At 48.9% G+C, this 27,099-nt stretch overlaps 1 protein-coding gene across 5 annotated transcripts in view; it reads left to right on the plus strand.

Annotated features, from left to right (window-relative positions):
* Positions 1-27,099, plus strand: part of PTBP3 (polypyrimidine tract binding protein 3) — a 683,480-nt gene that overhangs the window by 590,915 nt on the left and 65,466 nt on the right. For all 5 annotated transcript variants that reach the window (XM_085641272.1, XM_085641268.1, XM_085641270.1 and 2 more), the window contains one exon: positions 17,939-17,972. In XM_085641272.1, coding sequence (XP_085497398.1) covers positions 17,939-17,972 — 34 coding nt within the window. The remainder of the gene's footprint in view (positions 1-17,938; positions 17,973-27,099) is intronic.

A 27,099-nucleotide genomic window follows, 5' to 3' on the forward strand; every position in this document is an offset into this window, starting at 1 on the left:
CTTGGTAAAGGTTTTTCCTGACCCCTGCCCTAATACCGGTCCCAGACCCCCCCCCCCCGGCCCACAGCCCTTCTTACAAATCTCTGACCATTCAGGCGGACCCTAGTTCAAACTCCTCTAGGGCCCCCAGCCCTTCTAAACCATACCAGTCCCCTGCCCTTTTAAACATACCTGACCCTGCCCTGAACCCAAAAACAGGACCCCTGCACGACCCCACTGCCCAGCCCTTTTTAAAAATACTCTAAAGCTGTACCCCCACCCTTAAACCCCTAAATAATGTTGCCCCTGGCCCTGTCCCCCTTACCTCCCTCACAACAACGAGGCATCTCTACAGGTGCAGCGCAGGTTGGAAAAAAGGAAGTGAAAGGGGCCTCTCAATTTCCTCCAATGACGCTGATAGCCTTAACCATGCCGGCATCTTTACCACGCATGTCCTTACCACCAGTACCACACATATGCTTTTACCATCCATACCTTTACAGTGTTAATTCATTGTAAAACTATGCATGGTAAAGGCATATGCGTTGTAAAAAAATGCATGGTAAAGGCTAGGCGATGTAAATGTGCATGCGTTGTAACACATGCATGGTAAAGGCATGCGTGGTAACAGCTGCATTGTAATGGCTGTTTCTCTTCTGATTTCAGTTCCTTAGGATTTTGACCAGTTACATTAGGTGTGATGTCTGTGTAGTAAGTCATTTCGGGTGCCGAATACCTATGACAAGGTACTCTTGTTCTCCTGGCTCTCCTTGGTGTCTGTTGATCTTCCGACTCGCTTATGCCACTGAATTCTGTTTCTTCGATGATGGTTTGTAGTATACGTTCAACTGACTCACTAGATTTCAATTTTCTCTCTCTATTTGCCCATTCCAATCTTCATATGGGACTTTCTCTTCTTACACTTGTTCCTTCACCAGGATCATACGTTTGCGCAGGTGACAGTTCAACAGTTTCTCTATTTTCAGCTCTCAATTCTCCATTTTCAGCGGGTATTCCACACCACTTAGAGATTTCAGGAATTTGTACAGGTAAAAGATTCTGATGTACTTTACCCTCTTGTGTCCTTCAGTACGTTTGGAAACAGGAGGTCTCAAACTTGGCTCAAAGAGCACCACTTCTTCAAATGGACATATCACTCTTTTGGTGATCAGGATCACCTGGTAGGGCCTTTCCAATTTGGTTCCAGGCAGGATATACAAATGTGCTTTTTGATCAAAACCCAATCTACAGAGTTAAAATCATAGTGCTGCTCCTGGTTCAGCATGGAAGTGGCAGCTCTGAACTAGTGAGAAACTGAATGCATCACATCTGTTAATCATTTGCAGTAGTCTAGTACATCTTCTGATGTTCACAAGCTCATTTGCAGGCAGATGCGGGATAACATCAGATTGCATCCTCTCAAGGGGTCCTTCTGATCTTCCTATATGACTCCGATGTTACAGTAGTTCCAACGGCCAGTGAGGGATACCAATGGGGAGCGAAAGGTGATAAACAAATGAGGAGGGAGGCTTGTGAGGGGGAGATGGAGAATGGGATGTGGGATATCAAGGTTACATACTGAAGGAGAAGGGGTGGTCCCCAACACAAAGGTGAATTCCATCATAGAGTATTCTGTGCCTCTGGATTGAATTGTGTAGAGTGTCCAGTCCATTGTAGTCAATCTTCACTGTGTGGGACTGCTGTGCCCTCGCCTCCTGCATGTTGAAGCACTTGAAGGTAGATGGGGCAGGTGAGTTCACGAAAGTCACATACAAAGAATTGAATAAAAGGTCCCCACATTTTATCAAATTGTGGTAGTTTTCATTCTACGGAGGCAGCGAGTTTTTCCATTGCTATAATGTCCCATAGTTTGTGTAGTCAGTCGGTATTGACTTGCAAAGCATCTATGTCCCATTGAGAGGTGATGACCTGTTTGTACATGCACAGACCCCTCATTATTGCCTTTACCTTGTTGAAGTGCAGTGAATAGGTCAGCCTCTTTGTTATCCCTAGTACAATATAGCTGGAGACACGGGATGTCCGTTGCAAAGATTTTGTTGATGTCTTTTAACACTTTCTCCTAGTGACTTTTAAGCTTGGGACAGCACAAAAGATGATGAGTTAACATGCCTGAGCGGCCGCAGTTGCACCAGCAACTGTCTGTCTCATTGGGTTTCCATTTCGCCAGTCTGGCCGGGGTGTAGTATCAATAGTGTGTCATTGTGTGCATGGATTCATTCCCTGTGGAGCTAAAGGAGGAGGTGCAGACCCTGTGAAATATCAGACGAGCCTTTAGAGGTGAAAAAGCTTTAGCTTGGTCTCCCACCTCCTCTAAGCTGGAGATTTGCCATTGTCTGTGCTTCTGTTTATGAAGTTATATATATGTCTGAGAGTATGACCTTGTCATCTTTCCTTGTAAGTAGTCATTTCTCGAATTTCGTTAAGTTGTCTGCTGGCATGGGGACGGGTAGTGGGCTGAGTGGCCTCAATGTTTGATAGCTGTGTAATGAGTGCTTACTGGTTGGGATGCTGTAGTTGAATTAAATTTGTGGGAAGTCCATAATGCCAGTGTGGTCGAAGAGGTTTCCAATACGTTTGCAGTTGGCCCTTTGCCAGATACAGAATTTGTTTCCTGACCTAGAAGATGGGAATGTGGGATTGCCAATCAATGATGGGCATAAGAGGGAAGGTATGTGTGGACAAGCCCTTTGTGATCATGACCCTATCACAGGCTTCCACAGTCGCCATTATAACTGGCAGGTTATAGACCCTTGGTGGTCATATTTTTTAGGGAGCCATGGGATTTTCCAGATGTAAATCACTGCTATAGATTGTTCAGTCAAGCACCAGTGCTTCTCCGTAAGTGGCCTATTCCATTCCACCTTGTATCGAAGTTGGCCCGCAAGCTAGTAAGGGGTCAGATGGCGGATGCATAAGCCTCCGCCTGCAACAGATAGGTAGGCCTGCTTCTTAGCCATAAGTGGTTTCCTGCCACCTGAAATGTAAATCAAAATAATGGGTTGTGGTTTGCCTATTAAGTGGGGTGTTGGTTGTAGAAGGAGGGCCTACATAGTGTACAGTGTCTTGGGAAAGAGGGTCATTTTCACTGCAGCTATTTTGCCTTCCCATGAGACCTCTGACTTTCCAGGTTAGTAGCTTTGTTCGAGTCGTGGCTATCAGATCAGTGTATTTGCATTCCACTGTTTCCTCCAAGGAAACAGTTTCCTCTCCTCGACACTCTTCAATCTGTTTATAGAACCACTCACAGAGATTCTTAACGCCTCATACATCCACTACACATGTACGCTGACGACACTCCATTCTACATTAAGGTCCACTCACTTGAGGACATCAAATCCCTCAACTCAACGCTACAAAAAACGCAGACCTGGCTGGCCAAAAACCACTTAAAACTCAAAACACTCAAAACTGAATTCCTCCTAATCGCTCCCCCCAACCAAACTACCATCATACACTAGTGGATGAAGCATCTAACAGCACTCAACGGTCAACCTCTTATTATTGACTCTGCAACATCGCTAGGAATTACTCTGGACAGTAAGCTAAATATGCAGAATCACATCAGCGCTGCAACTAAAGGAGCAAATTTCCAGATGAACACCCTGAGACGAATGAAACCATTCATACCTGCAAATGACTTCAAACAGGCAGTTCAAGCTCTAGTAACCCCCAGAGTGGATTATGGGAGTGTCACTCTCTGCTGCCTTCCCAGATTGACGACGGCCCCTCTAAGAGCCTCAATAAATGCAGCCGCCAGACTCCTCACAGGCTCTAAAAGAAACTGTCACATCTTCCCGGACCTTCGTGCCCTCAACTGGCTACCTTTTGAGGCCAGAATCCATCTGAAAATTGCCTGTATGACACAAGGCATTGCATCACAATACCACGAGATACCTAGCGGAGAAATTGGAACTATCGGGTGGTAACAAAACCACTAGAAGCTCCTCCAATCTTCGACTGAAACCTCAACGATTTACTAAGAAGAAAACTTATAACCGTACCTTCTCAGGAATGGCTCCCAGGATTTGCAATGCCTTGCCCATAGAAACGAGACAGAACCCATCTGCTGCATTTTTCAAAAAAGAAGTGAAAGCGATTCTCATTTTTTTTTTTAAACTTTCTTTATTGGCATTTATAGATAGGAAAACACATAGGCACATGCGGTATCACCATGATCACAGATAATCACATTGCGAGTGCACCCAGACACAGTTCTTACAGTCTAGCAGCCTCTCGGCCCTACAGGCCGTACATCTCTGTCCTGAGTGGGGCTGCAGATGTGTGCCCGGGTCCAGCCTCTGAGTGTGCCCTACTGGAGTGTGCCATGATCGCCTCGCGGCAGGGGTGCCGTGCAGTGTGACTGTACCCCCTGTAAGGGGCGTCGCAGAGGCTATGGAAGTGCGGCCATTGAATAACCACGAACTAACTGGGGGGTCGAGAACCAGGGAAAGGGGGGTGCACTGTCGCCCATCGGGAGTACTAATAGCTGCGCGCTCTAGGGGTCGGACCATCATGTGGGGGGGGGGGCCGGTGTGGTCGTGGACATGGGGAGGGGGGCGGGGGGGGGGGTCAGGAGCTTTACGCCTGGCCTATGAGGACTCAGATTGTGGGGCCTGTGGTGGCAACCCCTGCGAGACACCGGGTGCTGGACCTGCCCGCGCATCACCCAGGGTGGATTCTGGAGTGGCGGGCTCCCCGAGGGGTCTATCAGTCCCGAGCTCGCCGCTGCCTCAGTTTCCTGCGTGAATGTGTGTATAGCATGGCCCAGGGCATGGAGATCGGGTGTTTGCGCATCCCACGGGCCTCCTCCGTTCTGAGTGTGGATTCCTCCGCCTTGCCCCACTTCCTTACGGCCCCCACCCAGGCTGCTATGGGGGGCCCCCCCGGCGCCTTCCAGTGCATAGCAATGCATCGTTTAGCGAGGATCAACATTAAGAAGGCAAACCTCCTCTCCACCTTCTGCCGCTTATGCCGTCCATGAATTCCCAGCGCACACGCCTCCCATGTGCCTAGGTCCTGGAACCCTGTAACCGTCTCTATGGCAGAGTGAATTGTGCGCCAGTAACTGTAGAGCGTCGGACAGTCCCAGAACATGTGCCTGAACGAGGCAGCAGGCTCCAAGCATCTAGGGCAGCCAAACACCCCCTCGGGGAAATATTTCTGCAACTTTTCGGGGGTTAGATACGCCCTATGCAGGATATGCAACTGTATGTTCTTAAATCGGTAGTTGCGGGACACTTTCTTAGTGTATTCTAGAGCCCTCGTCCACTCCCTGTCATGAAGGGGCCGTTGAAAGTCATCCTCCCAGTGTTCTCTAAGGGTCGCCAGCGTAGGACTCCGCAGGGCTCTCACCGCTTTGTATAGCCATGTGACTAGATGGCGGCCGGGTCCCATCTGGAGGACCGCATGGATGACCGGGTGGGAGGGGGGCTCCGCATCAATCCCCCCCCCCCAATGCCTACGGCAGTCCATGAGGAGCTGTCTATGCCACCGAAATTGGCCCCGGGGGAGCTCGAAGTCTCCGACCAGCGCCTCAAAGGGCTGCAGGCTCTCCCCAGAGAACAGCATCCCCACCTCAGTTACCGCGTGATCCGTCCACACCCGCAACGTTTGCTCCGTGTAGTATGCCCGACCCCTAGGTAGCCCCACCAGCGGCAACAACGGGTAGTACAGGGGAATAACCCGGCTAAGTCGATGAACACGCGGCAAGCATGCCTGCGCCGTCATGACCTGGAGGGGCCGGGATGCCGGCGGTGCCGCCCCCGGTAGCAACATGCGATGGACAGCGGGGATCGAAATCCGCCCTGTCGCCGTGTGCAGCTCTTCTTGCGCCCTGCCCGCCGTCCAACGCGACACCCACTGCAATTGGGCAGCAAGGAAATACGCCTCGAATGAGGGGGCCGCCAATCCGCCCTGGTCAAGGGGCAATTGCAGTTTCGCCAGGGCTATCCGCCGGCGGCCGCTGCCCCAGATGAGGGTCCCCAGCAGAGTATCCAACTCCCGGAACAGGGATCTCGGGGGAACCACCGGGAGATTGGAGAAGAGGTAAAGCAGGCGCGGCACCAGGATCATTTTCGCAACGGCTATCTTTCCCGGGACAGCCAAGTGGAGACCCTTCCAGAAATGGACCAAGGATCGGATGTCGCCCATCAACTTGCGGTAATTCCCCTCGTATATATCTTGCAGCGTATGATATAGCTTAATGCCGAGGTAACTAACCGCTTGGGGACTCCACGAGACTGCATTGTCTCCAATTCGTATCGGACCCTGGGGCACAACTTGTGTTAAGGGGTAAACAGTGGACTTGGCCCAGTTCACCCTAAGGCCCGTCGCTGCTGCAAAATCTTGCAGAATGCTGGATATCGGAGTCAGGTCAATCGTGATGTCCCGGACATATACGAGTACGTCATCGGCGTACAGCGATACTGCGTGGGTAGAATCACCTATCTGGATGCCCCACTCCCCGCACGCCCCTCGCAGCAGGGCCGCCAGCGGCTCCATCGCCAACACGAATAGTAGGGGGGAGAGGGGGCACCCCTGTCTAGTACCGCGCCGGATCAGGAAGGAGTCCGAGATGAGGGGGCCTATGCGCACTCTGGAACTGGGTGAGGAGTAGCTGAGCCGAGTGTAGGCCAGCAGATTGGGCCCGACACCCATACGTAACAAGACCTGAAACAGGTAGGCCCAAGAAAGCGTGTCGAACGCCTTTTCGAGGTCCAGCACCAGGCACGCCGCCCGAGGGAACCGGTCCTGCACCTGGTCCTGCACCTGGTCCTGCATGTGAAACAGCCGCCGGATGTTTGAAGAGGTGTGCCTTCCAGGCACGAAGCCACTCTGATCAGGGTGGACAAGCCGCGGGAGGATCGTGGTGTACCTGTCCGCCAGGGCCTTCCCGTAGATTTTATAATCCGCCGACAATAGTTATGGGTCGGTAGGAGCCTAGCTGAAGCGGGTCTCTATCTGGTTTAAGGAGGGATACTATAACAGATTCGCGCATGGAGTGCGGTAGGACTCCCACGTCTAGAGCCGCTTGGAACTGCAACTCTAATTGGGGGACCAGCTGGGACGCAAAAGTCTGATAAAAGTCTAGGGGGAAGCCATCCAGCCCCGGGGCCTTGGGGGTGGCTAGCGCCTTCATGGCATGCCGAATCTCTGTCGCCTTGAGAGGGCGATCGAGGTCCAGACGCGTATCCCGGCCGATACGGGGAGCTGGATCCGGTCCAGGAAGTCAGCCGGGGCGGCAGCCAACCCCGAGGGCCGGGGGCTATCGTACAAACGCATGTAATGCTCTTGGAAGGCCTTGAGTATCTGCCCCTGCGAGTACACCGTGGTACCCTGAAAGTCTCGTATGGCCGTGATGGTCGGGAGGCATGAGTCCCGCTTTATGAGCCATGCCAGTAGGGCGCCCGCCCGATCGCCCTCCGCATGGGTCCTAGCCGCGTATGCCGCGAAGTTAAACTGACGCATGCTTGCCAATGCTGCGGCATACGCAGTCTCAGCACTAGCTAACGCAACCGGCGTGGCTTTCGCAGGGTCCGTCTCCTTAGTAAGTGCGGCCAGTGCCCCTTCCGTCCGCTGAATGTCTCCCTCCAGAACCCGCCGGACCCCTGTAATATGACGAATGCAATTGCCACGCATTACCACCTTAAAAGCATTCCATTCTGAGGCTCGGGTGCTGGCGGTGCCAGCATTTTCCCTGAAATAGTGACCGATTTGGTCTGTTAAGGTTTGCCGGAAGACCGGGTCTTCAAGACTGTCCCTGGGGAGGCGCCAGGCTGGAACGGGGGGGTGCGGCGGGCGCCATTGCAGGGCGATCGTGTGGGTGTCATGGTCGGAGATAGTTCTACCCAGGTAATCAGTGTCTAGAACTGCAGGGAGGATGGTGGGAGAACAAAGGAAACAGTCCAGGCGCACTCTAAGGTTATGCGGCTTGGAATGGAACGAATAGAGTTTAGCAGTGGGGTTCCGGAGCCGCCAAGCGTCCGCCAGGGACCAGTGGCGCACCCAGGCTTCGAACCGCTTCGCCTGCGTTACAATGGGGGAAGATGGGGGGGGCGGGTGTGACCTGTCTAAAGTTACATCTTGCACACAATTGTAATCACCCCCCAGGATCCATGGTACTTGCGCGTATGCGCTGAGGGGATTGGAAAGCGTGTCCCAGAATTTGGATTGGTCGACGTTCGGCCCATAGACGCTGCCCAGTAAGATCGTCTGGCCGTCTAATCTGCCGAGTAACAGTACAAAGCGGCCCTCCGGGTCAATTACTTGGGACAGTTCCTGGAAGGGGACTCCCGGGCGCACCCATATGAGAGCACCGCGGGCGAATGCAGAGTAAGTCGTGGCATATAGGGCCCCCCGCCAGCGTCTGCGCAGCTTCGCCACCTCCCCCGCCGCCAGGTGTGTCTCTTGCAGGAGTGCAATCTGTGCTTGGTGGCGTTTAATGTATGCATATACGGAGTACCGCTTGCGCGCTGTATGCATGCCCCGCACGTTCAGTGTAAGGAGTGTAAGTCTACCTGCTTGCGCCATCAGGAGCTGTGTCTAGTGCATAACTCAGGACTGGGCAGTCGGGGGGCACCCCCCCCACTCCCCCCCCCCCCGATGGCAATCCCTACGTCCCACCCCCACAGGTCCGGCGCAGCGGTGTGGCATCTTAGCGATGCGTGGGCAGGGACACAGTGCTGTGAGTGTACGTGAAAGGGGGAGGGGAAACTAGGGTGAGGCGAACATAACTTGCCCCAACACGAGGGACCTATCGCCAAGCGCGATACGTCCAAACTGACTCCCAAGTTGCAGGGGAGCATGAACCTACTAAGAAAGGGGGGGTCGGCTAGCGTCTGCTGCAGGCTCTACAAGCGGGCTATGTGTGGTATCTATGGCTAGCCACTGGGGGAAAGCGGGCGCCTCTGGGGAGGAAAGTGTCCTGAGCCGCAGGGGAGTCGCCAGGAGCGCCGGGCCTGCAATCGTATGTGGTGAGGGGCAGCACCCCGGGCTGCGAACGTGTGGCCCTCTACACAGAACCGATCATATCAAGTCATCTGCTGTCCGCGGGGTGACTGAGGGCAGGGCTCCCGAGTCTACCCCGGACTGTGTCGCCGCACTGTCCTCTTCCTCCTCCGACGTGAAGACATGGGGGGCCCGCTCCAAGTCTGTTGCCGGGGAAGCCGGGCAGAGACCCGCCGCCGCCTTTAGGGCCTGGCGCCGTTCCTGGACGATCTGCTCCAAGTCCGGTGACCCCAGAGTGCTATATGGCCCCCCGGGAGTACCTGGGCGGTGCCTCTTTCGTGAGCGCTGCCTCCTGCGTCCTCCCGCAGCCGCTCTTGGTCGAGAGTACGCCCGGTTCTCCGGTCCCCGGTACAGTTCTGGTCGGTCCAGTCGTGCGCCTCTCCCGGCGTCGTGAAGAAGTGCGTGACGCTGCCACGGATGACCTTCAGTCGGGCCGGGAAGAGGAGAGAGTATTGGATGTTTTCTGCTCTGAGGCGCCGTTTCACCTCCAGGAAGGACGCGCGTTGGCGTTGGACCGCTCGGGAATAGTCGGGGAAGATCATGACAGTTTTATTCTCGATGCGTAGCGGGCCCACCTGCCGGGCCGCTCGCAGTACTGCATCCCGGTCCCTGAAGTGGAGGAACTTGGCCAGCATCGGGCGGGGTGGGGCCCCCGGCGGCGGCCGACGAGCCGGCACGCGATGTGCCCGCTCGACCGAGAAGTAGGCCGTGCGGTCTGCATCAGGGGTGAACGACTTTGTCCAGGTTTCCACGTACTCCATTGCATCTGCCCGTTCGATTCCCTCCGGCAGCCCGAGGACTCTGATGTTGCAGCGTCGAGACCGCCCTTCCAAATCATCAACGCGTTCTTCCATGGTGGACATGCGACTCATCAAAGCTTGCATCGAGTCCCGGTGTGAGTCCACCATAGGTTGGATGTCAGCGACTGCTTTGGTGTTGTCCGAGACCCTATCGGAGAGTTTGCGATGGTCATCCCGGAGGAGACTGACGTCCGTGGTTAGGGTGCCCAGCTGTTGCTCCAAGGAGAGTCGCGACTGTTCAATCGCCACCAGCACCTGATCCAGCTTAGTTGACAAGGAAGGCTCCCCATCCGTGCTCGCGGTCACCGGGGTCCCCCCACGCGCGCCGGCTGGGACCCCCGCCGCCGTCCCCGGGCCCGACTGTCCCGTCCTGGACTTGCCCATAACGTCCACCCAGAAGGCCGTCGGAGGTGCTGAACGATCGCAGTAACCGGTCCAGATGCGGCTGTCGCCGGTCCTGGGCCCCTTGGCCCCTCGCCGCCTCCCGCCCCCAGCCGGTGGTGTCTGCGGGTCGTATCACTCGTGGGGCGGGTAGAGCCACAGAGGGCAGAGGTCTCCCACGGCGTGGCCACCAGGCTCTCGTCCGCCGCGTCCAGCGCTCTCTTCTCCGCGCGTCTGTGGACCAGGCTCCGCCGCCGGGTCAGAGTCGCCTGGAGGCCCAAGGCAAGCCCCACACCTCTCGGAGCCCCCGCCGCCGTCGGAGCGGGAGCCTGGCAGCACCTCCGGGTCACAGCAGCAGGCGCGCAACTCTCCCTGAGCTCGCCGATGCGCTGCTCAATTCAGTAGGTCTGGGCGCCATATGCCGCCATCTTAAAGTCAGGCGGGCACCTTCGTGATCTGCACCGGGGCCCCCCCCCCCCCCCCCCCGAGGAGTACCGCCACCACTCCGGGTCCCCGCCGCGCCGGCCCACCTGCAATCCAGCCGCACAGCCCTCTCCCGGTCCTTCTCAGGCGCCTCACCGCCGCAGGGGCTGGCAGCAGCGGCAGTCCCCGCCGATCAGCGCCTTCAGTCTGCGCACCGCTCGTTGACTCTCTTCACCCCACGGCTCCAGCGACAATCCGGGCCGTTGCCAGTGTCCACCATACAGGGGGGAGGGGAGGGGGAACTCACGGGGGCCCATCGGCACCAACGCAGTCCCGGAACCCGGAGCCCCCCCGCAGTGTTGCTCTCACTGCAGGCACTCCGCCGCCCGTGGCATGCAGCCGGGGAGCGGAATCGCCGCCACCAGTGTCCTGATCCGGGCCCGCAGGGCAACAGCAGCCGCGGCAGCCTCAGGCGGGCGCTATGTTGGGGCCGGCGCCTCCTCCTCGAGGCAGCTCCCGCGCTCGCGGTCCGGCACCGGAGAGTCGCTTCGTCACCGGGGCAGCAGCGCTGGGCTCCCCGCTTCACAAGGCAGCCTCAGGTGGTCATGGGGCTCCCCCAAGCGGGCCGGTAACAGGCGAGGGTAAAGCCCGATCCCGGAGCCCTAGCAGGTCGCGTCCGTCTCGGCGGCCATCTTGGCCACGCCCCGTGAAAGCGATTCTCATGGCCAAATTCACTTGAACTCTTCACAGAGACACTTATATATTTGCGAGCCTATAAATTATAGTATTCTTATGTACAAGTTTTATCAACTAACCCTCACTCAATTTTTTTCGTTTAAACAGTCTCGTATATATCTGCCATTTTGTAAATTTATCAAAATAGTTTCCACTTATACATTAGTACACCTTATATGATTTCTTTGTTTGTCCATCACCTACAATTACCTTGTAAAGCGCTCTGATACCCGCAAGGGTCTTGTTCGCGCTATACAAAACCTTCAAAATAAAATGAGGAGTAAAGTTTCAGACTAAAGTAAGTCTTCCCCTGAATCGCCCATAAGAACAGAAAGTAGAATTCCAGTTGGACCCTGTTGCTGTGTGGGATATTGAGATTGAGGGCATGCGTCTTTTGTATGTTGACTTGACATCTGGAGAGCCTCATGAATGCCTCCAGCTCACTCAAAAGGGCTGGTAGCGAGGAATGGGGCTGGGTGGGTCAAGGCAACAATGACATCATCAGCATAGAGAGCTAGTTAATGTTCCTGTCCACTTAGGGTGATGTGTGTATATACCACTAAAACTGCTAGGAAATTAATCTGTCTGGTCTGCCCTAGGTTTAGGGATCACTGTGATCATTGCTTCCCGCATTGTTTCAGGGAGGGGCACCCATTTCTCCCAACGAGTAAAGGCGAGTGCCAATATAGGTCAATTGGGAACTAAATAGTTTGTAAATGAGTTTAACCCATCCAGACCAAAGGCCTTGCAAACCTGAATCTGGTAGATGGTAAAGAGAACCTTTTCCACTCTAATAGGTGCCTGCTGAGAGATTGCCTCTCGCTCTGGTAGGCGTGTGTGTCGCTGAGGTGTATGTACTGACTTCATTGGTGTCTGCTGCCTGTGCTGTGTAAAGGTTAGCATAGAAGCACTCAAATGCCTGTGAGACGTCCACATCGCTGAGGATGCTATGGCCTTCTGTTTGGATCTTCGCTATACTGTCTTTGTGGATTTTCGGGCTCGCAGTTCATTGGCGAAAAGTCACCCAGCCTTATTGTCCCAATGCATATGATTTTTGCTTATTGCTGAAGAGGGCGTTCTCTGCCCTATTTCAATCCACCACTTTGAGTTGTTGTCTGGTGGGTGAAAGTTTTCTCTGCACTCTGAGCTCCTGATTATTTATGGGCCTTCTCTCGGACTCTCACCCTCTCATCCAGCTCAGAGTGTTTGTCTCTCCTAGTCTCATTGAGTCTTGCAATATCAGCCCCCATTAACAAACCAGGCCCCCACCACTGCTGCAAACCACCCCACCCCTTCAAGCCTTCTGGGAAAATGCCCAATGCACTGTCTGGCCAGTCCGGCCCTGGAGTGTGGTGCACACCTTTAAATTAAGTGGGCATGCCCTTCTTCCTCTACTGCCTATTCACCCTCCTCTGCAGCCTTGTTGGAATTGGGTTAAGCACCAGTGTCTCGGGTGATGCCAGTTGTTGCCCCATGCTCCCTGCACCTCGAGTCGCTGACCTCACATTTAGGCCGCTGTGTAGTTCCTGCTGCAGGTCTCCTCTCCAATAGTTGCCTGTTGTCCCTGCACTAGGGCCACCCCAGTCCATAGCGAGGTGTTGAAAGAGGAGGTGGTGAAGCGGGTGGTGATGCCGCTCTCCTGTGCCTCATTGCGGCCTGGTCCTAGGATGCTTGTTTCCGGTCCACGAGGTCCTGGCTTGGGAGTTCAGACTGGACTGTTCCCATGAGGAGCAGGGTCAAGGCTGATTTGCATATTGCCGAGTCCAAACTGGGGTGGCGTGGTGAGCAAAAGAACTATGGATTAAACCCCGATCTTTGTGACTGGGTGAATTATTGCTCTGCACCAAGAATCAGGGATCTGCTGTATGGTAATGCAGTGATTATAGATCTAAATGATGGATGGAATGCTGAACAATGCAACATTCACCCCCAATCTATAAAGGGGGTAAACTTCTAACCCAGCTAACTACCGTCAAATTTTCCTTCTCGACAACAAAGTAAAATAATTTGCTGGCCTGTAACTAAAAGACGTGGGCAAATGATCAGCAGATGGGTCCACCACACAAATCTAGCTTTAGAGAAGGGATTGAAACCTCCGCAAACCTTCTCTCATTGGCAACCCACACTAGCATTGTGACTGTAAATAAATCCATGTTGTACCTCTGCTTTGTTGATTTTAAAGCTGCCTTTGGTTCCGTCCCCAGAACATCGTATGATTCAAACTAGCAGTGCGGGGCATTCCACCAGCTTTGTTGAAGAGTATTGTAACAATATACTCCAACATCTGGCTCAGAGTTAAAATCTGGGACAGTAGTGCGCTTACTCGCAAAATCAACACTAGGACAGGATTAAACTAAGGTTGCATACTAGCCCAATTACATTTTTAATATCTTTCTGGCTGCTCTTTCTTCGGTCCTGGAGAATATAATTGCACATGCAACTCAATCAGGTGCCTCCTCAATGCGGATGATGCTCTCTTGATATCTAGGACCAGGATAGGGCTACAATGCCTGCTAAATAAATTACTTGATTTTGTGGAATACACACAAGGAATCCATCACACATAGTCATGTAGTCTGCATCTGCCCGGCTTTGTTGAATGAGAGGTGTGCTTTGCTTTAAACCTCAGTTCAACTGGTCTTTCTTGTAGGCCGGCAGTAACATCATGCTTTCAAGTGGCGCATCTTTCTCTCACCATGCGTTTTCTGAAATTTATGGGCCTTGTAGAATAAAAACTGATAGTGGCAACTGCTGAAAATAATTGTTAACCAGTGGGGAGGGCCCTGTATTTGGCCCTCTGGAGAATATAAACCTTTTACTTCCTCGGGCCATGCACATTAAGAACAGTACTGTTGCTTTGAAATTATTAATGCGACCCGGACGTCTGTCAAATTGCATTATGCACTTTATTTTCACTTGGTGGACAGTTTTCAGCACTTTATCAGACTGGATGCATGTTATATTGCACCTTTCTTAAAGTACTTTAACTGGTGTGATTTGTTTTAATGAGAACTTTTGCTGCTTCTAATTTTTATACAAGTTTTACATCTCATGTATAGTTTTATTTAAGGCCTGAATAAATGCACTGAAACTGAACCTATTTGGAACAAAGGTTTGAAGTCTGTGTTAACTACATCAGGCTGTAGTAATTGTACACAATAAGCATCTTGGGGTTCAGTATTAGTGTGTTGAATTGAACTTCCTTCTATTTTATTGTTCTACTAATGATGGGAACCATGGAACTTAGCACCAAAGATCTGCAGTGTCACGGGTGGTGGGACCGGAGAGCAAGTGGTTTGAGGTGGTTGGCACTGGAAAGGCACCTCTCTGCAGGGGCTTGTGGCGCAAAGTCCGGTATCTTTGATGAAATAAGGACATATTGATAGACAAGAACTAGAATGTGTGAGAAGCTGGCCTGGTATATGATGTCCACTTATGTAAGTGGGCACCTTGCACCAGTCTAGAAAACCCTTATGGTGATTTGAGAGGTCTTGGATAACCTTAGAAAGCTATCCAAGTGGTAGCTGTGGAGAGCAGCCTTCAGGCTTAGTCGTGAAGGAGTGTAAAGCAGTTTGTTTTACCAGAATGTAATCTTATAGTATAGATTAAATGAAAAGAGAACCACACAGTAGTTATAAAAATATGTATTTATTATATAACACTATCTAGTACGTTACAGTATCTCCCACACAGAGATATACACAAAGCACACAATACTTAAGCAAAGAAATCACAGTATATAGCACTAATACACAGTGGGCCCCAGGGGGGGGGGACCAAACCATATACTAAAAATGATATAAGAACCACGAATCGAGTCAAGATAATGTTGAGAGGACATGAATTGCTGGGACCCCAAGGAACCACCCAAGGTGAGTAGATGGGGACCCCACGGAAAGCGTGTGCAGTCTTTGAAGACGACTGCGTGCTCCTTACAAGTCTATGTGAAAGTCACAGTTGAAATTTTAAAGAATAGGGACCCTTCCCAGTGAACCCTGAAGAAACCCCTTGGAAGACAGAAGGTTGGAGAGCCACCCCACCCGTGGATTACCGAGGTACCCAAGTTACCTATCCTAGGGAAGCCAGGTACATAGGGGCGAAGTGGTGTCGGAAACCGAAGTCAAACCCAATGGAGTAGTTCAGGAAACTGCCACTGCTGGAAGAGAAGAAAGTGTCCGTGGGAATCCAAATGTGGATTAATGATGAAGAGTACCTGAAAACAGAGGGGACAGAGTCTGGGTCACTCGAGAGTGACCAGGGGCTCGGTAGACGAATGCCCACTGATGTCGGGTGCTTCAGGATTGTTGACCCTGACCTTGACTCTGCAGCCGCAAGGACCAGGTGACACTGAGGATGACCAGGAGCCGGATACGAGCTGTCCCATGAAGGATGTCGAGAGCTGAGGGGTCTGTGTCTGGGGGAGCACCAACAAGCCTTGGCACAGGCAACCCACACAGGAGGTCAAGAAAGTATATGGTTCGGACAAACAAGGTCCAGAAGACTCACCAAAAGAAGGTGAGTCAGGGCAGGCCCCGAGCAATCGGGGGAGCCCAAGGCAAGCTAAAATGACCCTCAATTGGACCCACAGGCCGGAGGCACCGGAGTTGCGAGAGAACCTCGAGCATCTTTACAAAACAGGCCACGGAGCACACAGTGCGATGTGGTTGAAGATCTTTGAAGGAGAAGTTGCCAGAGGTTGAGGCTACTTGGAGCCCAATGCACTTGCTGCAGATTTGCCAACAAGCATTTGCACTTGCAAAAGTATGCAGTGCACAGTAGTTCGGGTATTGCAGCCCCCACAAGGGATTCTGACGTCAAACTGAGTGAGAGGGCAGCTCGGGCCTCGATAGACTTAGAAACCCACCTCCTGTGTTGTTGAACCCTTCAGAGTCCGTAGGAGCTCAGGATCAGCAAACCGGTCAGCAGTGTTGCGGTGCCTGCAAATGCAGGGGAGTGACTACTTCACTCCATGGGAGATTATCTTCAGGTGTCTTGGATGCTCCACAGGTCCTGCACTGATCTTGTATGGTTCACAGACACAGACCATGCAACAGACTGAGAGTGAGACAAGTCAGGCCCAAACGAAGTCCAGAGTGCCCAGGTGGTCGAAGTGCTGTGGTTTCAGTTCTGAATCTTGTCCATGACGAATCTAAGGACCTATCCCCAGTTAAGCCCTTAGGTACCCTAAGGAAAGTGTTGGGAAGATTCAGGGGACCCTCCCAGGGGAGGGCCTGGACAGAGGGGTGGTGTGGGGGTATGATTCCAACATGTTTGACACCAAACACAATAGGGTTCATTGCAGCTGTTTTCGAGATGGTCATTGTGTGGTCTCATAATGCCCCTGTATATTAGTATATTGCTGCTTCACTGACAACCCGAGAGAATAGACTCCGAAGGCTGCAGGGGTGTCCTGCTCATGCAGGAGCATCCTCTCACTTAGAACCAAGCACCCTGCCTTCAGGATTGTAAAGGCCTGCTGTAGGAGTGACTTGTAGGTTTTAGGTGCAGTGACCCTTGGGTATAGTAAACCTATATCTTTAGTAAGTGGTGCATACACCAACTTACTCTGGCTACAATGTCAGGCCTGTAGTTCCATTTTGCATGGCCTCTCATGGTTGGCATAATACATGCTTCAGCCCAAGGGAGTCCTCTGGAGTACCTATGCCCTGGGTACATGGGTACCATATACTAGGGACTGACCAGGATACCTCAGTATCCAATCAGGAGTGTACCAAAGTACATAACATAACAGTTTAGGTAGAAATCAGATAGACTGGGTTCCTGATTAGCAGGATCCCAGTCAGACTAGTCAAAACACAGCTTAGTACCAGGCAAAAAGTGGGGGTACCCATGCAGAAGGATCCTACCTTCCTACAGAATGGTGATGAGCTCTCAGTATGGTTGTTTAATTTGGAATCCTAGTAAGATAACTATGGGCATTTGGTCTGAAATAGTGGGAGCTGCTTGGAGGCACCATTCGCCTGGATCCAGAATCCAGGGTCCGTGCTACCACTCCACTGCTTGTGAGCAGTGCCAGGGGTTTGGGACTAGAGCAGCGCATAATTTGTGCCAGTGTTTGCTGGTGCAGAACCCTATTAATAGCAGGCCAGTGACACTTAAGTTTTGCAGCAGGGGCAGGGGCAGGGACCGTGAATGGTACAAGCTGTAGTTTCATCCTTGGCACTTTTTTTTTTGACTACGGTGGAGTGGGATTGGATGAGAAGAGAAGGTTGGCTTTGTTAGCAAGATACATTTCAGGTTTTTTGAGCAGGGCAGATAGAGTGGGGTTGACCCAGGTAACCTTACTCTCCTGTTGTGGGCTTGATGCATTCAGGTATTTTTACTGCTCTTAGTCCTGGCATTTATCTTATCTGTATATTTTAATAAAACGGCTTCCCTTTATGTTAGGAGGCTTCTGATTCGTCACTATCAACTCCCACAACCCACATTCATGTCACATTCATCCACTTTAAAAACACTGCACAGCATTTAAATTTCGGATATGTTTTGATATGCAGGTCTTCTAGGAATTTTGTGCATTATTTTCTTAGGCATTTTACTGCTTGTTCTTAATGTTTCTCTTTTTTTGACAGGCCATAACACCTCACGCACTGTTCATCCTGTTTGGTAAGGTTTTTTCAATATTGCAATGTATTTTTCTATGACTGGGTTTACCGTTCTACTCAGTAGGAAACTTGGGAATATTTTGTACAAGAGAACACTGTCTGTGCTTCAGAATACGGCTTGTGAAACATTAAAGACTAGTAGATGGCTTTGTTTGTGAGGGACTCTGTTTCCTTCCAATCCTGGGCTTGCCTTTGTTTCACCATAAATATGTTCACCCTTTTTGCTTTTTTTCATGATTAAAGCAGTCTCCTTGTGTTAAATGGGATAACTTTTCAAGTGGGACATTTTTCTGAGTTACTGATCCCGCCTCTGGACTTTTATCCATGCTGTCTTCTAAGCTCCTTCTACGATTTCTCTGTTGTGTCCTGAAACATTTTGGGGTTTAAGCTGAAAAAAGGTTGATAATTGTTGTTGGGATTTCAGCAAAACGAGGTAACCCAGATAACTAAATATGATAGTTTTGGTGTCTGCACGTTTTAGCCCAATGCTAACGAACCACTTCTATTCGTAGACGTGGTTAAGAATAATAATACTGAGCAAGCACATGTTCTACTGTATGTGGTTTTAATGGTGGTTGAGGAGTTGAGTGCCAATTTCTGGAGCTTCAAAGTGGAAAGGTTACCAATGTTGCCAATTTGCCATAAATGCAGTGGAAGGAAGTGACAGCGACTCTTTACCTACGGCAAATCTAGATCACTTCAGAGCAGACAAGGGCTTCCTTCTGTCATCTATTTTTACGGGAGCTTCTTTCATTGTATCTAATGCTTGTTGGTGGCAGATATTGGATTCCATATTCCTGCATCTTTGGCATTCTAATTCCAGTCATGCCAAACATCACATCAGGCCTCGCTAGTCACTGCACTGCACCTCATGATCACAAAAGACTTGTCTAGAAATGAATTGTATTTGAGAGGATTATTTGGTCCTGAAGTGGCTAGTTGGTGGGAGGTGCTTCTTGTGGATCAGCCCGGTATATATGGAAAATTTCGGCTATGCGCTATATTAGCCTCTTCTTAAAATTGGGTGATCTTGGAATATATAAATCACTGATCTCTTGATCCTCTCACTTATATAAACCGGAATTATGCACAGGCCTGGCACTTTTCTTTGTTTTGGATCATATTGTCTTGAGCACCTCTTCAAAAGAGGTTAGATGTGGATGGTTTACTTCTCACACACTTTGAAGTGGTTGGTGGTCTACCAGCTTATGATCCTTTACTTTTAGTTATTAAACAAATCAGAGAAATGGAAATGCCATTGATTTTCAAGAATATGAACTTGAGGTATGGCTTAGCTCTGCTGTGAGAAGTTTCCCTGAAGGATCAATAGTTTTTGGTTTCTATAGTTTCCAATAGGACATTCCATTTATTTTTTACCCCTGGTCTCTTAGTATATTAGATGCTCTCTCCTGATACCAGAGTGTCAGACCAAATATTACTATTGGCTTCGCACACCTCAAGCAGGAACTTGGTCTTGAGGGCCATGGTCTGGGTATGATTCCATCTGTGGGCTATTACAAAATGAAAAGGAACCCCTACAGAGATTGCCAAGGAACTTCACAACTTTTTTGATAATATCTTCGTGGTGTACCACTTGGTTGGCAGGATCCAGTGTACCAGCTTGTAAGAATACCTCAAGATGGGGAAACATGGATGCAAAAACTGTAGTAAAACACTGCCCGAATGATTGATTCTCATTTATCTTCTACCTACTCAACACGCTGCCGATAGATGATGTACTGTCAGGTTACATCTGTGAGTGTGCATGAAACCTAATATCCAGCTAACGCATGTGTACAGCATCATAACCTCCACAGCTTACTGATGCTCAGGGTCTTTTGGTACATAACTGCTAAAGCTTTGCCTTGAACCTGTTCTAAAAGTTGTTTTTGGATTAAGACCACAGGTACTTCTTCCAAAACCTATTCGAAAGCCTTTGGTTGAGGAGACTTCAACTAGTTAAATGGTAGGCACAGTAATCTATTACAAGATTTTCTGTTCTACTGTTTGACCCCCTAGTTCTAGGTGACCCTCTCGCTCTCTCTCGAGAATCAGATAATTCTTTATTGGCCAAGCTGTGAGTTGTGCATGGCTACTAGCAGTTTCAAATCATCCCCATTTTTTTGAACACCTGTGTTACTATTAGGCTCTCTTGCAAGTATAGAACAAGTAATTTCTGATTTGACTTTGATGTTTATTTAAAAAAGAATGCTAAAAGATCTTACTTTGGCTTTGCAGAAGGAGAACTATAGATGACAGCCAAGCATTCCTGACAAGGGAGGTGGCAAGAATTATTTTCCAAATCCCGGCATTTACTTAATTACAGTAATGTCTAAGCTAGAAAGGCAGCAAAATAAAAGAAAATGATAGCCAACTTTCTACAGTGATGCCCAGTCACTGACATCCCCCCTGCACTCAGCAGCACCACGTATGATTCCGGTGGAGGCATCCCTAACTACATCTCAACTGACCCTAGAGGTTAAGGGAACAGAAAGGAACTCCTTGTGACAAATCTGAGGTTAAGTAAAGCACATCAGTGAGCTACCAGTCAAACTACGTGGTTCCAAGGTGGGCCAACAAGGGGCTCAAATTCTGAACCACACAAGAGAACCCAGTTTAGACTAGGCCATATAAAGAGATTTGATATATTCTCTGGATTGTGGGAAACTTCGACAGTTCCCTCACTTTAAGCTGAAGTGGAGAGGGACTCGGAGTGCCTTTGGAAAGCAATGGAGTGTAGAAGGTGAAACAAAGAATTTCTGTCTGGATCACCAAGTCAGTTGAGGAAGCTTACATGTATTGTTCCATCTAGTTGGACTTTTGCACTCTGAATGTTTTATGTTATGTAACCCTGCATCAAGGCCGTTTGGGATAGTCTGAGCTTTTTAATCATGAAATAACAGAATAATACGGGAAGAAGTGACTGAAAACTGCAGCCACAGGCCAAACGTCAACATGGGGAAATGGCAGGGCCTATGAGGTCAAAACGAGACGTCCATCAGGTAAACCAGATGTCCAACCTGAGAAGGAGCAACCAGCTGTCACATTGCAGTAATGTAAATTGTACAAAGGCAGAAGGAAGCTAGTTTTTGACAAATTGGCCAGTTCCTGGCCAGTTCTGAGCTAGTTTAGTTTTCATTGAGATAGGCCACAAAGAAAAGCACCTACCTCTGTGGGACATTCACCTCCATAGGGGTTACAAGGATACTGCAACCAGTTTGGAGACCGGATGAGACCAACACTGGCTACCAAGATGTTTTAGCAAGGATCTGCTTTTAAGAGAAGTGTCAGAAGCCACCCTGCTGGTTCCTTAGGGTACCAAAATTGTGGTTTGTACCAAAGTAGCAGAATACCCTTGTGGGTGATAGTGCACTTTACAAATACACATAACATAGCAGACATTTGAAACGAGGGCAACAAAAACAAATGGAGAATGCCAAAAGATCCATCAAATTAATTCGGATACGCTACAGGAAATGATTATAGACTGTAAGAGTATTGAAAGAAACACAAAGTAATGCACAGAAGGTGATTCATAATGAAGTATTTATAAAAGTGTCCTATACCCAGATGTTGAGCTTTTTCCAGAGTATTGCAAAAACCGAATCAAGAAACACCATCTTATTTAGGACCTATTTAGACACACATGACAAGCAGCGTCGAAGTGTCAGTCTGTTATCAATTTGGCTGGTGTTTTAGAAGAAAAGGTTCTTAAGGTTCCTTTTGAAGTCTTTCATGTCTGTTTCCTGTCTGATTGGGTCTAACAGTTTTTATCAGCAGCAAGGTCAATGGTATCCATCTTCCAACCCCCACTGTGATCGGTCTTTATTTAGCTTATAAACATTCCAACAGTTGAATACTACACCCAGATGGGAATACATTCAAAGTATTTAAGTAAAAAGCAAACACATTTCTATGCCATTCTGTCCTTCACTGGCAGCCAGTGGAAGACTGTGTAACACTGACACAATTTTTAAAAATAATTCTTAGCTTGATACTGTAGTTTAAATTTAGTGGATTTGGTGCCAATTTTGAGCAGAAACTGTTTAACAATTAGTGTTTTTGTTACATTCATGAGAAGACAACAGTATAAAATAAGCGGTGTCCTGTCCTGCTTAGTATCCTTGGCAGATACTTTGTATGCAATGCAGGTGCCAAACATCCACAATTAAAGAAAACCTGAAGCTAGGTGGCAAATTGTTTGCACTCCAGTCTGGCAACTGCCCAAAAGTGGTGCACACGCATGGGCCTATGAAATGCTAGATAATATCCGGAAACAGTTGGAGGCACCTGAACAAAGTTTGAGATGTTCTGGCCCACAAGGTCCAGGAGTAGTCAACAACCCTAGGAATAAATAGTTCATAGTACCTGAACTCTGATATCTCAGGGATTGAGAATTGGGCATTGCACCCTGGAAAAAGGGTCCACCCTAGCTCAGCTGTGTAAAACCCAACAGTTGAACATAGCAAGGCCTGGAGCAAGTCTCTCACCAGTTGTTAGACCTGTCAGCCTTAGGGTGGTCTTTCCCCAGTCTTTTTGCCTGCTTACCTCCTTTTTTGGCAGATTATTTTTGCTTGCCTCAGGACTCCGAGCACTTTACCACTGCTAACCAGAGCTAAAGTTCATGTGCTTCTCACCTAAACCTGGTGACACTGGCATATACACAATTGGCAGATCTAGTTTACATGCAAGCCCCTTGTAAAGTAGTATATCATATAACCAGGGACTGTAACCTAGATGCTACTAGTCTGCCTGAGAGCCGAATGTGCCAACCATATAAGTTGCTTTTCAAACGTGTCAGGCCTGCCGTTGCAGTGCCTGGTTGTGTAGTTTACTGCCACTTCGACTTGGCATTTAAAACTACTTGTTAAGCCTTAAACTCCCTTTTATTACACACTTCACCCCTAACATAGGCCCTAGATAGTCTTAAGGGCTGGGTGCTGTGTAAGTAAAAGGTAGGGCATGTACTTTTATGTTTTGCATGTCCTGGTAGTGACAAACCGCTCCTCTCATAGGTTAACATTGGGAATTCCTTAATACCCTTTTACGTTGTGATTCCGGATTAGAAAGGAGTAGCTGGGTTGTTTTATAACTTTGAAATGGTATTGATAAACCCACCTTACCGATGAAGTTGGATTTAACAATACGGTTTTAGAAATGGCAATTTTATAAAGTGGACATTTCTCCGCCCTTATAACTCTGTGTGTTTGCAGCCTGTCTCCAATATGTCTGGGGTAGATGACAGCTGCACTTTCTGTATTCCCTCTCGAGAGCCACAAACACAGGAAGGCTATATGTCTGAGTACCCATCTAGATACATCTGCATTCTGATTACTCTTCCTGGGCAGGAAAGAAGATAGTGGCTGATGCTCACATTTCAATAGGTAGTGACCTGACCCCATACAAAGGGCTGAAACGGTACTTGTGCACTTCAACGACCCTTCTTTGAAGTTATCCCCACTTCAAAGGCACATTTGGGTATAAGTACAGGGTCTCTGACCGCACCAAATCTGATACTTCTGGATCTACAACTGAAACTCTGTCATAAGAACTAACTTATTTGCTGCTTAAAGGACTCCTTGCTTGACTTGTGGCCTGCTTTTCTTTTGTGCTGCCTGCTGCTCTTTGAAAGAGATGAAGAGCTGGACTCTGTCTTCCCATCCAAGTGTTCTCCAATGGCTTGTTGGCTTGCCTCCTTTTGAGACTTAGGAAACTCAGTCGCTACCCCTCCTCCTGGTTCACTGATACAAAATACAGTGAAATTGATGCTTCTCCTGTCTGCTGTAAGCCGAATTGGCGCATCAATCCTGTTGCGGGAGCAGAATCCTCGCACCACACTATGGGCCTGAGCAGCTTCACCTGAGCCCCCGCATCAACCACCGCATCGCTGCCACCACTGAAGGAAGAGCGACTCATCCCTTAGAAAAGCGCGGAGAAGCCTGGCACATTAGCTTTGAAATCAATGCATGTGTGAAATCATCGCATTCCCTCAACTGCAGGAGTCCTATCGACCCCCACATCTTGTATTTGCAACTAGGATCAAGGTACTCTGTTCCCCAGGGCTTGTGTGGCTCCTGTACTTTGCCTGCACTCCGTTGCGGTATGCTTGAACTGTTGATTTTGCCCTGGTCCAGCTTGACCAAGTTACCCCTAAAGCGATATTTGCTTCTAAACACTATTTTTATACATACTCTTTTAGAATTCATATCTCAACTTGTACTCATTGGATTTTTGCCGGTTTGGTCTTTTTTTTGTTAAGAAGATGAAAATCTAGTTTTCTAAATATATCTTTTGTGGTGTTTTCATTGTGTTACTGTATGTGTGTTGCACAAATACTTTACAGATTGCCTCTTTAGATAAGCCTGACTGCTCTCTGCCAAGCTACCAGAGGGTAAGCACAGGCTATCTTTTAGTATGTCCATAGGTTACCTTGACTAGAGTGGTGGTCTCTGTTTGGACAGGGTGCATACCTTTGCCAACCAGAAACCCCATTTCTAACATTGGTGGTCAGCAGTGAGGATAGGACTTGTTTGTGCAATACCATGTAGTAATTCATTGTTCGCTACAACTCTATACTAAGACCATTTTGAACCTTTATCGATTCTCCCTAAATTGACATCTTCGATTTTTTCAAATGCATTTTTCCTAATGCTAATTTTTTTCTAAAATGTTTGTTGCCTTATCTGGCAATATGGAATATGAGCTGGCCAATCTGGATCTACACAGTGGCCCAGCTGAAGCGGTTCTGCCAAAGGGTGTTCACTAAAGGAAGTGCCAAGAAGGCAGAGCTTCAAAAAGCCTTAAGAGCATGGGCAGCAGCCCACACAGATGAGATGGAGGGCTCAGTCTAACGAGGAGGAATTGGAGCAGGACCTGTCAGGAGGTCCTGTCATGCAGCCTACTGATGTGAGAGGGTAAAATCCTCTGCAACAGTGGAAGTCCTCAGCCGACCAGGCAGCCGTGTGTCTTCAAGGAATGTCAACATTGTAGAAAACCCCCAGCAACCAAAATCATTCGTATATCTATTCATGCAATATATATGGCTCAAAGAAAAAAAATGTTCTTTTTATTCACATCTTTATTGATAATGCACAATGGAAAATTTTAATATTCTGTTTTATGAATACACAGATTAAAATCCAGGCTACTCAAACAATATCATACCTGCATGCTTATACATACATCCTCATCTTGCAATCAAAAAATGGAATCACACAGGATATGGTCACATTTCAGTTAGAGATGTAGATCTCACAATTAAAATTCCTATCTTCGAATGAATGGTTCTTTATAGTGCAATCTTGATATACAATGTAATTTCTCCAGATATTACCTCTTGCTGTTCAGTCAATGTAAGTTGTTTTCTTTATCTCTTTGTATGCAATGTATTTTCTCCAGATTTTGAATTCCAAAAGGTTCAATCACTGTGGCTTATATTCTTTCTTTCTACATGCGTTACGGTGTACAACCACGTTCTTCAGGAAAGCTACTTCAAGACCTTTATCCTGTGAGTAACCAATCTTATTGTTGGAGATGTTCAAATCCAAAGGATTTCAGTTAAATTAAACTGCCTCCTCAAAGGGGTAGGCTGAAGAAACGACGAACAACAGGATGGATGCGTGTCTCTGTTAGCGAATACAAGGAACAATTAATTGCTCTACATTAATTTTCTCAGACCCATCAATGTGTGACGAATGATCCGCTATTTGCGAATATTTCCTGTGGCTAAGAGAAGTATATGTGCCCTCAGTGAGCTTTAGCCGGCAGTTACATGACCGCCAAACAATGTGATATTTTCCCTGCCCCAGGGGGTCCCTTTTTTCGATATATTCAAGGAACCTGTCCCAGAGGAGCTGATGGACAGGAGGAAGGAGAGGAAGCTAACGCTGGAGTAAAAAAATAAATGTAAAAAAAATTTAAATTAAACAAAGAGCAGGTTCTTGCCAAATTGGAAATAGAAAAGGATCAAGCTCTTGCCAAACTTGAAAAGGAGCAGGCCCTTGCTAAATTGGAGAAAGAGCAGACTCTTGAGGATAAAAAGTTGGCCGTGGAGCTCAGCTTGAGAGAGCTGGGCATTTGAAACCTACAGGCGGTGTCCAGGAGCAATGGTGGCAGCATACCTGCAGTGTCCATGAGTGAGTCCATAGTCAAGATACCCAAGATTTTGCAGCGTGAATCTTTTCTGGATTCACATGCTGTGCATTATTCTGCCATCTAGTGGTTGGGTGCGGAATTCTCTCGAATGTTTTAGGCCTTAGTATAGCTCTGTTTTTTATTTTTGTGGAAGCTCATTTCTGGTAGCCATCTTCAGATTCTTTTTTTCTGCCATTAGGTCTGGATGCTTACTGAAGGCTCTCCAACACTTGGAAGAAGTTGTTCACAGATGTTCAGGAGAAGATCGCCGTAAATCCACCAGAGGTAGAGAAGAACATCTAAGGAAGGTACTGAAGGAGATTTCAAGGGATGGAGACAAATTTCCTTTACAGATTTGGAGAATGCCCGCATAGAGAGCCCCCTAATGGAGTAGACACCATTCCAGTTCTGTAAGATCTGCCACCACAAGTTCTCACAGAAGAACAAACACTCAGTCTGCAAATGTCTGCCTGTATACCATCGAAGCGAGGACTGCAGTGCCTGCTTCGCGTTAACACTGAGGGTAAGAGAGAGGCAGAGGCGAGCCCACCACACCATGCAGGGGCAGCTGACAACGTCTTCCCTATGAGACCTGGCTCTCTTGAGTGACGAGGAGAACATCGCCAAAAGAGCAGAAGGGGAATCAGTGGAGGTCGACCTAGAGATAGTCGATGCCCAGGGGGCAAGAAGACACTCGGAACCGAGGTAAAAGAACCTTTGTCATCAAATCATGCCAGAGTCACAAAAATTCAACTCGAGGGCCTTGAAGGGAGCACTCGACGACCGCAGTTGCAACCCGAGACAAGGAGCTCCTCCGAGCCCTTGAAAGGAACACCTGCAGAGAGAAAAACTCCAAACAAGTCCATGTCTTCGAAGGACGGATGAGAAAAGGATGTTTCAACTTCGAAACATGAAGTCGCGAGCAGAGCATCAAAGCTCGATGACCACTTCGTTGGTAAAAGACTCTTCAATGTTGAAGTGGAAGACGACTGAAA

The sequence above is a fragment of the Triturus cristatus genome, chromosome 2_2 (genome assembly GCF_964204655.1).
Source record: "Triturus cristatus chromosome 2_2, aTriCri1.1, whole genome shotgun sequence".
In the NCBI taxonomy this organism is placed as follows: domain Eukaryota; kingdom Metazoa; phylum Chordata; class Amphibia; order Caudata; family Salamandridae; genus Triturus; species Triturus cristatus.